Here is an 11,644-nt window from a genome sequence, read left to right on the forward strand (position 1 = left end):
TTCCCAATAATCTTATGCAAAATTGTGTTCCATATCATTGAATTTTAATGTTTGAAACCACTATGAATGACAATTCACGAATATATGTACAAGTACATATCCGGGACATCTAAAATAATAAAATCGGGGCTGTTTTCTCGGAAATCTGACGTCATAGCCCAGCAATACTGAGAAATCGACCAAATCAACAGAAAAACCGGATGAATAAAATTGTGCTTAGTTCTCGTAATATTCAGTGGAAGAGATCGAAGGCATATAAAGCTTGAAGGTGAGTTCTAAAGTCGAGGATTTTCGTAATCATACTGGTGTGTTTCTCAATTTTTTTTCTGAATTATGAGGACGATCTCTCTTTTGCTTTCCCTGGCTGGGTTATCTGAGATTCTGGCTTCGTAATTTTCAACTCGTTCTTATTTTAGTCTGTGACGTTTAATGCCATACAATTTTTTTATGGGCCTTTGTAAAACCCTCGGTCGTGAGAAATCCTACTCTAAATTGGCCGATCGATTGTGAGATGAATATACTATGCTCGTTTCTAAGAAATGACATCATCGGTGTAGTTTTCTGAGAATTCTGTCTTGGAGAGAATTAGTTAACGCAATTGTTCATTCAATACTTACGATTCGTGCGCAGTACACAGATTTGACTTCAAGTGCAGTAAAGTAACGATGAAATCATTGGAGATTTTTCGAGCTTCGTTAGTGCCACCGATGTAAGGAGAATAAAAGAAATTGAAAGTGTTTCCGTATGACATTTCGCACCCCAGGTGCAAACGTTCCTCGCATCCGGTTGCCGTTGTTGCAGAATATTTCCGTAATACTCGAGAGTTTCGTCGACTATCTAATACTGCATCCACTGAAGATCGCAGGTCGAGAAAGATTTAAAATTTCTTGTAACGTGATCATAGTTTATAACAAAAGTTTCAGCCGGCCAGTGGGGTAAAGCCTCATAATTATTCTTAGCGAGCAGTTTGATTGAAGTTCACAGAGCACTGCTTTCATTTTTGTCTTCAAAAGACGAATTTTAATGGTCAGGAGTTACAGTAGACTTTTTTTAGTCAGTCTACCAAATTACAGCTGTCTGATTTCAATAATTAGGCTTCTTAAGGTGCCTTATGACTTTGCTTGAGAGCTCGGTATACGTAAGAAACGAAAGTAAACCGAACATTAAGGATTACTCATACACTCGGTTTAAAGCGTCGAACATAACTTCCTGTTAGCTTCATTTTAGTTGTACGGGTCAGCAAAATTATATTTGGTATTGCATCAATCGTCGTATTTCCGGCCTGATTTCCCTGAATAATTAGTCAGTTTTGGCGAAAATATTGAAGGGCAACGACTGAAAATTTTGGAGTTAAAAGCAGCTCATGCTACTGAAGACGTTTCTCCTTTTCTTTTTACGTAGTTTCTTTTGTAAATCATAGACCTTGCCTTCGCGGAGACGTGACTATTTTCACTCGGTCTTTCGCCTTGTGTGACGTGCATATCATGTTTCTTGTTTCACTTTAATTTGCATCAAATGCATGTGGGAATTGCAACTGTGAATCTTTTTTGTTTAAAAAACGGTTTGATCATTCCCATTACAGGCATATTCCGCTATGAATCGTAGTCGCCGCCCTAGGTCGAGCAGAAGTCTTGAGCAGGAGAAAATTATTGCCCAAACATTCGTTAAGTTTCTGGAGGACAACAATCGTAAGGAAGACATGTTTGTAGAGGAATTGAGGCAGATATACCAAGGGGAATTTCGCCGTCTTTACGACACGCTGAGTATGTCATTCTCCAAAATTTTGAACACGCTCACGTACCATATAAATGCTTGTCAGCAACTTCAAGATCGTGTTATCTTTGGTGGCGGAGAAGCCGCAGCTCTTCAACTCCTCACTGATGATCGTGATGATGATCTTTGTTACCGTTCGCGCTCGAGCTTGAGCCCTTTCTATTGTAATATATGTAAAAGAGATCTTGGAAATGATAGAGCTTACAGCAAACACATCGAAGGGGTGAAACATCGCCAACAGTACATCCTCATAACGATTCGAAAATCACTGAAAAAGTAAGTGTTTTCCTTTGCAAGGTAATTCAAAGATATTCTATTGTTCTGCTTTTTGCTAATATCTGTTTCGCTCCTAAAGAGATTCAGGAAAAACTAGTTACAATACTTACAAGATTACAGAAATAATGATTTAATTTACTTCATTGTTTCCATTTAGCTGCACGGATTAAATAATGGTTGCTTTCTGGGTAATATTGAAGTTTCACTTTAGTTTCTAAAATGCTCACATGTAAATTAGGGACAATTTGGACGTGTTCAGAGATGATCTTAAATTTTTATTCCCCTACTGTTCTTAGTACGGGAAGTAAGTTTCCCCTCCACTGCTGTCCCGTCATGACTAACCCCCTTCTCTCTCGTTAGTTAAGTATTTCCATAGATTTACGTGACAAACATCATTGAAATAAACCAGATTCAGGATGAAAATTGATGATATATGTTTCTTGTATGGTTGTAAAAATAAGGGGTGATATTTGTCAAGTAAGGGAAAAAGCAGACCTGAAAAAACTTTGAGACAATTCCTAGGTAACAAGTCATTTTTTTCTGTTTTTGTTCATCCAGGCCAGAGCTTGTCTTTGACAAAAATGGGATAAGAGTTACTTCAGATCCCGCTGGAGATGAACATGGTGTGGTTGAATTAAAAGTGGAGAGTGGAAAATACGGACAAATTGTGTTAATCATCGAGAACCTCAGTGAGGAGACCATCACCCTTGAGGATATAACCCTACTGTGGAGTGTGAACTTTTTTGATTACTCAGAAATATCCAGTATTGGGTCTTATGTGGGTCAGCTCCACCCAGGTAATTTTTTGACCGGCTCACCAGAACACTTACGAAATTTCCATTGTTAAGTTTCTTCCAATTTTCTTTTAATTGTGACATTGATATTAGTGAAATAGAGTTATGATGGAGAAAGAAGATTATTTGCAGTAGAAGAGGGAATTTTCCTCTTGATTAATATACATATTTTCCCAATAAATCCTGTCTGACAGGGCACTCATAAAATGGTTGAGATGATTTGCTATGAAAAACATTTGTCTCTGATGGTTTAGGACTGTCCTGAAATCGCTGCCAAAATGCACATCAAAGACACCGATCTCGATACCTACAGACTAACTGTTCTATTTCAGTGTGACTCGACGTTTTTAAGAGTGTGAACTTAATAACAAGGTTCCACGTAAAGCGCTCCTAGTTTCTTTTTTTCTTGTAGGTCTAACTGGTCATTCGGCGCGAGCAAAAAATATTTCATGTATTGTGTTTAGATTGCGCATATAGTCAACTGCTTTGGACTCAGTCGAACGAGGGCAGTCCATCATCTCGTGAAAACTGCTTTACTACTGAGTTTAAATTGCTTCGTAATATTATGCATATTTCTACAGTGACGTGAGGAAATGGATTTTTATTTGACAGGTTGTCAGAGGAGGTTCAGGATTGGCTGCAAACGTCGCCGGGAGTTTGGTTATTCGTATGTTCCCGGTGTGCTTACATTTCAGACCGAAGACGGGGTGGAGTTTCACATCCTTAGGTTTTTTTCTGTGCGCATCGTGAGTGACTTGTACGATGACTTGAAGCAGACCTCAGAGTATAAACCTCCCCAACGGGCAACAGAAATTCCCAGGGATGTTAAAACATTTGGAGGGATACCCCTTCCACGGTACAGTATGGCATTTTCTGCGTTGCTGACTTTTCAATTATCGGTTTTTGTGATTGTTCTTTTTCATCATCCGTCTGCGTTGGTCCACGGAATACCTGAAGAAGTGTCACTGAAATACTTTAATTAATTGAAAAAGCTAGTATGAGTTTGAAAAAAAATTCTTTTGAGGCATCAGTACCACTTGCCATAAGCCAACCAACCTACAAGGCTGAATACTAAGACGAAGGACATGTACCTTCAGTGTACAGTTTCAGTTTCTAGAGACGCTTGTTAAATGCATCTCCAAACAAAAGAGTTTCGGCGACTGGTTATGCAACTAATTATGCTCCAAAATGTGTGTTTCTTGGCATTCAAAATTTCCTCCGAGGAAGTCTTGTATTAACAAGAGTGACTCTTGTTAATAGAGTGCTTATTATTTTTATTATTATTATTTTTTTTTTGATGAAAAATACATCCAAAACTTTTCTGAGACTTTCCTCAAATCTATAAACGTAAGTAACACGTACTCATAAACCAAGATATGGATTCGTAAATGATTATTTTTTATTTACTGACTTTCAGGCAGAAAACGAAGTAACTCAGATGTGATAACTCATGTGCTCAGTTATGCAATTCAAATATTGCATAACTGATATTCCAATCACTGATATTTTTTATTTTGATCTTCCTTGCCTTTTAGTTTACAGAGGAATGGCTTAATTATGGAGAAGCTGGACTTTTACGAAATCCCTTTAACTGTAAAAGCCCAGGTCATTAAAAGCAATCAAATCCGAGAAGGACTTTGGTAAGGAAACTTTGTGCTTTAAAAGGAGGTGTATAATCTGCAGCTCACCTGCTTGTCTTGTTTTCAGTGAGCGACTGAAAAAGAAGTTGAGCTTTGACAATTACAAAGAGAAGTTCTCTCTGCTTCTTCACGTGGAAGAACTACAAATGCAGAAGGATATCAGAAACTATGATATGAAAGGAGTTGAATTTCAACAGGAAAGAGGAGACAGACGCTTTCTGATCTTAGAGGTGGGTGTATATTCTTAATAACACATGCTACATTAAAAGCCTTTCTTGTTTGCCGAAATAACACCGATGCTGAGAGGAGCAATTTTTCCTCGTTTATTTTCCATTTATACCTGAAAGATTTTTTTCTTTCGGCCACACTGCTTGCTTTCGAAAACCTCTGGGGTCTGGGGTTCAATTTTCTTCGAGGACTGGGGGAGTTTAGCACTCGTCCTTCCATAATACGATGATGAATTTTCTATAATTTTTCTGTTGGACCATTGAGTTACATTTTCCTCTCGAGAAAAAGAAACATGCATGGAACACATAGGAAGAGTTTATTGACTAAAAAATTTCAGTTTCGTGGTTAATTTTTGATTTTATATTTACGTTTGTTTGTTGTTATTGTGTGTGAATTCTAGGTACCTGGTCTTGCAGAAAATCGCCCGTCCGTGTTACGCGGTGACAAGATCTATGCCTACGAGCCAAGTGTATTACAGCGGCGATACGAAGGAATCGTGCACAAAGTCCAAATGCTGGATGTGAAACTTGGCTTTAACATGAACGAGTACGTAGTGCATTAGTCAAAGTATATCATAAGAAGGTATCATTGTTCTCAGAGTCTTGTATGAGTTCCTTTTACCGGCCTAGAAAGCGAACCATGAGAATTGTTACTTCACGATAGCCGGTTTATTCTATATAGTACCATTAGACTCGGTAAACTACAACGACTTATTGGGAAGAGACTGACGACTGAGGAAGTAGCAAGGTTTTTTACGAAAGCATTGGAGAAGAGTTGAAAGCAGAACCCGTCATAAGAAAATGGCTCTTTATAGGAAGTCACCTCCAAGGGGTTAGGAGTGTCTTGTGATCTCGTATCTCATATTTCCTCCTCAGTATGCCTTATGTTAAGGGTAAGAAGTTCGACATCCAGTTTACTTTTCATCGACTTCCAGTACAGATGGAACATCGCGCGTGCGAGCAGATTGCGTCTGTGAACAGGCAAGACATGCGACACGTTCTCTTTCCATCAGATGACTGTCTCGATCAAAGGGGAGAAATTAACAAGGAGGTCCGGTAGGGTATAAATTATAAGGACATAATCCTTTAGTGATAATTCACGGTATTGCCATGCTCCACACTAAAGAGGTGCGATTACAAAATGGGAATCACTGCGACGATGTATAAGTGTTAAAACAAATAATGTACGAGTCATAATACTTTGGCCTGTGGATAATTAGTGATATAGACTGATCGCCATAAGTGAACTGCAAATATAGAAACTGCAGAAAATCAAAGTCTGGAAGAAATTATAGGGATTCGACAGCGCTTCAGACTCATTCCAGTTCTAGAAACCGACTGGGCACGATACTACCATTAGAGTTTTGAAGCTAGGACTTGCCAGATCTTAAAGTATTTAGCTCTCTAAATAATAAATATATCGAGAGAGCATCTTTTTCTTCCAGTGCGATCTTACCAATTGTCGGCGTAGAGATGCAAAGCTTCTTATTGTCCACATAACTACATATATAAAGCTTGATCGTTGACATTTACCTCATCGGTGTTATTCTTTTTTAGTAAAACCACATGCAAAGTAGATTTTCCGACTTAAAGAGCACTTTTGAACGGCTAATACACAAAATACAGTAATTTCTTGTTTTCAGTTTCTTTTACGACCGCAACCTGAACAGTGAACAGGAGCAGGCGGTCCAAAAGATTGTGTCAGGATCTTCACGCCCTGCTCCATACCTCGTGTTTGGACCCCCCGGGACTGGAAAGACGGTTACTTTGGTCGAGGCGATTAAACAGGTGAAGAGGATTTCTTAAGGAGCTTTCCCATTTCTCACCTATTTGATAAAAATGGCTCTAGCTCTGAATTGAAATATTAAGTCGATTCCTAGCGTACGAGTTGCGCTTTGCCGCCTGTAACCAATGTAAAGCGTCACCGGAAATTTTCAGCAAAAACGCTTGCGAATTTTGCAAGTAGATCTCACAGGAGCGTGAATCCTGACTGGCTTTGTACTCGTAGGTAAACGCTAATTCGCCTGGTTGGTTTTCAACGCTGAATCGTTCTATTTAGGGTCTACTGGGTTGTCCCGACGAATTGAAAGTTGTCTAGGTTATTTATTTTTATAGCATTCTGGCATTTTCATTAACGGACTGAAAAATACAACCAGTAATTCGCTGTCTGTCTTCTCTTCGTTACTTACAGGTGCACGCTTTGATTGGCTCAAGCTACATTCTGGCATGTGCGCCAGAAAACAGCGCTGCTGACTTATTAGCCGAGCGCCTGTTGCCTCACGTAGATAAAGGCAAATTGTTCCGGATTTATGCTACGTCAAGGCCGTGGGACTTTGTGCCTCAAAAGCTCAGGGTGAACAGTCTAATCCTTTCCACTCATTATTATACAATAGAATCATTTGGACAGATGGTTCCAACATTCAACTACCATAAATATTTAGACCCTAGATTTTACAGAAAAATGTTACGCAAAGGCTACATCTGAACTAATCATAGTCGGAGAGATATATCTAGCTTCTTAACCTAATGTTCACTTTTCAGGACGCACGAGTGGTAAATTTTGACCCCGTGTTACGTGAAGTGTATTTCCCCTCTAAAGAGGATTTGATGAACGACTATCGCATAATTGTCACAACTCTGATAACGGCAGGAAGGTAGGTGGTAACACTGTGTCTGTAATTGAAAATTACAAATTACATTACAAACCTGCCAACATCAAAACTGATGATAACGCCACGTAGGCATCTGAGCATATTATCTCCCTTGCAAACAAGAACGTTTAGGAATTTTTTTTTATTTTTGCATCATTTTCTCAGGTTGGTGTCAGCATTGTTCCCACGAGATCACTTCACGCACATTTTCATAGACGAGGCGGGTCATGCAACAGAACCTGAGTGTATCATCCCTGTGGCGGACCTCCTGGACCCCAATAATCCCAGTGGTGGTCAGCTGGTGCTTGCGGGAGACCCTAAGCAGTTAGGCCCGATCCTCAGATCTCCAATATCACAGAAATATGGACTGGGTGAGTATGTCACAAATAATATCTGCAACAGCAGTCACTGTATACATATTTCCCTTTTTTTCTGTTCCCTTATAGCCCTTTATGATCATCTGTTCTAATATGTCTAACAGTAGACAACAGGAACATTCAAAATTCAGGCTAAAGTTAACATTTCAGACAAAAGGTTAAAGTCAAACCTTCAGCTCTTTGAAATTCGTTTTTTCGATTTATTTAAAACAGTTATTTCCAAAGTGATAATCAAAGAGTTTTGCTACTTGCCCGCTTAAAAGGAGGGAAAACTTCCTTTTAAATGAGTCGCCTTTGTCCCATATTCACAGAAACTTCTCTTTTGGAACGGCTGATGACGTCATGTCCTGCCTACGATCGTGGACCCAGAGGGAGTTATAATCCAAATCTGTTGACAAAACTTGTGAACAATTACCGTTCACACAGAGGCATTATCGAGATTCCTAAGCAGCTGTTTTATGATAACGAGCTGAATGAATGCGCTGGAGATTTCAGGTAAAAAGAAAAAATAATTCGCATTTTTAAAAAAAAAAACCTGATACTACAAAGCCATAGCAAATGAGAAAACAGCTACACCTAAGACGCTAGGTACATCAAAAATTAATATTGACAATACCTTATTAGCGAACTGCCAGCAACACAAGCAGTGATACCCGTTGGAGAGTTATCTTGGGGCTCAAAAGCAAGCTAACGACTCGCGCTTTATTTGACACTACTTTCCTACGTCAACCGAACCGGAATGTAAAACATTGCACTGCTAATATTTACCTGTTTTGTCCAAGAAATGTGATGATAGGCTGGGAAGAGCTTCCGAATAAGAACTTCCCCATTATTTTCCATCCGGTGTTTGGTAAGGACGAGAGAGAAGGCAGCAGCCCTTCCTTCTTTAATGTGGCTGAGGTGGAAACTATTGAGCGATACCTGAGGAAACTGTTAGACGACAATGTGAGGAGCAGAGGACTAAAGCACTTGAGACCTGAGATGATTGGGGTGATATCTCCTTACAAAAGACAAGTAAGTACAAGAGTGGAACTTATCTTCCATTGCTCCTGGCGTTAGACGATTCGATACGTACATTCTATGATGTTTTTTTTACATGATAAAATCTTTTCAAACGGCATCCCAATTCATTATTTCCCCAAAAGAATTGGACGTCTACTCGTTTGCGTTACCAATTATCCAGTTGTTGTTACCAGGCCTCCTAGCCCGAGCTCATTCCTCTAACTATAAGGTAAAGAACTTGGCATGCATCAAATCGTGCTCAATATTTTAGCCATCCGAGCTCATCTCTTAAATTGACAGTTCCCCACCCTGGGTGTCTAACATCCTGGCAGATCTCATCATTAACAGTTTATCTTTCACTCGTTATTGCTAATTGGAATTCTCTTTTCATGGCAAGGTGCAAAAGATCCAGAAAATGATTGAAAAAAGACGCTTTGGTGGCGAAATCAAAGTTGGCAGCGTGGAAGAGTTTCAGGGGCAAGAAAGAAGAGTAATCATCTTGTCAACAGTTAGGAGCACCAAGAAAGAATATCTGGAGATGGACAAGGACTTCCGCCTCGGATTCCTCAACAATCCTAAGGTATGGTCTCCAGTTAATCTTTGCGTTTGACTAAAACTGCAATATGCAGGGGCAGGTTCATTGGTGCTTTTTTTTATTTCAATTCCGACCATTATTATTTTGTTAACATTATTGGTACATCAAGGAATATAGATTCAATCGTGGTTGGGGGAAAGTAAGTAAATTGAAAATGGTAGAAATTATGGCTGACTACATTTTTAAAAAGGTTCAGAACTCCTTTGAAGGGTAAGAAGTGGCTGGTTTAATCAAATTTACGTTTGTCATACCTCTCCTTTAACCATGAATCCCAAGGTTTATAATTTTGGTATTTTCCTTAACTGAGGGCAAAACATTTATGTCATGCCCAAAGAAGCTCGGGTATGGATGAAAAAGTAGTTCATGGATATACAGGGAGACTCCGGTATCGCACATCCCTTTGGATTATCTAAGGCACTTTTATCGAGTAACATTTTTACTCTTATCCCCCAGAGATTCAACGTGGCCATAACTCGTGCCCAGGCTCTCTTGATTCTCATAGGGAATCCAGACATGCTCTGCTTGGACGAGAACTGGAAAACGTGAGTGGGACAGATTACATATATGATAACTGTTAGAAAATAAAAGAATGTGCCAGATACAACTTGAGTAACTCATCACCTTTGCTCTTTTAAACTGTATAGGTTCTGTGCTCTCTACTAATGCAGCAAAATCTTATTTTAACTTTTTTTTTACTAGTTTTGTAGATTATTGTCGAGAAAACAAAGCTACTGTTGACGTGGAAAGGAAAGAAAAGGTGGAAGACATCGCAGATACTTTAAAAAGACTCAAAATCTTCTCCTCAGCCGCTTCAGGTGAAAAGCAGAATTGATTTACTCCCGCTGTAAAAAAAGAATCAGATAAACCACAGGCGGCCCAAGCTCACGTCTCGAGCCAACGACGTGTGACTCGGCGTTAAGTTAGGAGAAGAACCGTTGAAAATTTGAACACGTTATAAGGATAAGTATGGGGAATGAAATATGGTCGCTTCACAACGATAAATATTTCGAAATAAAATTAAATAGTTGTTAAATATTCGAGTAAAGATGTCAATCGTCTTTTAAAGAGATAAAAGGAAATAAAGAAAAAATCTGAGTCCTCCATGAAAAAAACCAGAACTCAGAATTTGCAGACAAACGCTCTATCACTGAGTTACAGGGAACATAACTATGAACAAGGCCTCTACTAGGTTCATAAATTTAACAAGCGTGAGGAATGATGATACGTTGTTGTTATTTGTTTTATCCATGTTGTGCTTTCTCCCTCTAATACTTAATACCGTTATACACAATTCTCTTTTAGAATATGACGAAGACGGCTCAGAAATTAGCCAGCGTCAGCTTCAAGAACACCCAGAGTGGACTAGGCACGAGTAAATGTCTCTATTCCTACGCTCATCTTGTAATTAATATTTAAACAAATCATCTTCAAGGACTTTTTATTTGAACTTTCAGTGTTAGATTTTGTAGGTTAGGTTTTGCAATTGTGACAAATATTATTGCTACACACTTAAAGTGACAGGCGCTGTCTTCAGATGATGAATAAGTCAGTGTTATTTAAAGAATTTGTAAATTATTGTTTTACACGTTAAACTAAGAAAATTGCAAACACATGGCTCTGAAAGCTTTATATACTGTAACAGCAGTGTATGGTTATGTGGTTTAAATTTCAAATGTAATCATTCTGGTCATATTAATGTGTTTGTGAATTTCATGTGTTCGTCATTGTTGCTGTTTTTGAACAGTATTTTAGCGAAAAGTTCACATCTGTAAGTGAACACATCTGTTAGTAAATTTCTTACAACTTAAGAGTCTTTGAAAAAAAATCTGTGCTAGCAGTGAAATTATTGGTGTTGATGTGGACTGCCCTAATAAAGATGGAATTACTCCAATGTACTTAGCGTTATTCATTGGCGGCGACTCGTGTGAATGGCACAGTCCATGATGCAAAGTTGTCGACGTAATAAAGAGCTACGGTGGAACTCTTCGATATCCCTCGCTAGAAGCAGAGTACTTCCTCGTCTACAATATATTCTTTGGAATGAATCCCAGCAAGTTCTTTCTGGAGCTTACGGAGGATGAGATACTAACTCTTCAGGAGGGTTGTGGGTGTGATGAATGCCGAAAATATAAGGCTGCAAACGTCAACCTTTTCAAAACATCTGACGAAGTAGATAGATTTCCAGAAGAAGGTGGACCAATGTTTTTCATTTATAGAAGATTGTCCAGCTGACGTAAAAAGAGGTTTACCTCATTTTACAGTTGTGGTGTTTTTCCTTGACCGGCAGCAGGCCCTAAAATTTAACTTTT

At 38.9% G+C, this 11,644-nt stretch overlaps 1 protein-coding gene across 1 annotated transcript; it reads left to right on the top strand.

The window, feature by feature from the left end:
* Positions 1 to 125: 125 nt before the first annotated feature.
* On the top strand, positions 126 to 11,226 carry LOC113670717 (RNA helicase MOV-10). The gene is made up of 18 exons (XM_089203961.1): positions 126 to 268; positions 1,583 to 2,049; positions 2,608 to 2,846; positions 3,456 to 3,699; positions 4,379 to 4,483; positions 4,551 to 4,713; positions 5,112 to 5,257; positions 5,587 to 5,766; positions 6,354 to 6,498; positions 6,902 to 7,063; positions 7,252 to 7,364; positions 7,527 to 7,732; positions 8,050 to 8,233; positions 8,521 to 8,752; positions 9,138 to 9,320; positions 9,789 to 9,877; positions 10,035 to 10,150; positions 10,638 to 11,226. Exons 2-18 carry the CDS (start codon positions 1,595 to 1,597, stop codon positions 10,709 to 10,711), a joined length of 3,036 nt encoding a protein of 1,011 aa, XP_089060087.1. The 5' UTR covers positions 126 to 268; positions 1,583 to 1,594; the 3' UTR covers positions 10,712 to 11,226.
* The last annotated feature ends 418 nt before the right edge of the window (positions 11,227 to 11,644 follow it).

The sequence above is a fragment of the Pocillopora damicornis genome, chromosome 4 (assembly GCF_964200805.1).
Source record: "Pocillopora damicornis chromosome 4, jaPocDami1.2, whole genome shotgun sequence".
NCBI lineage: Eukaryota > Metazoa > Cnidaria > Anthozoa > Scleractinia > Pocilloporidae > Pocillopora > Pocillopora damicornis.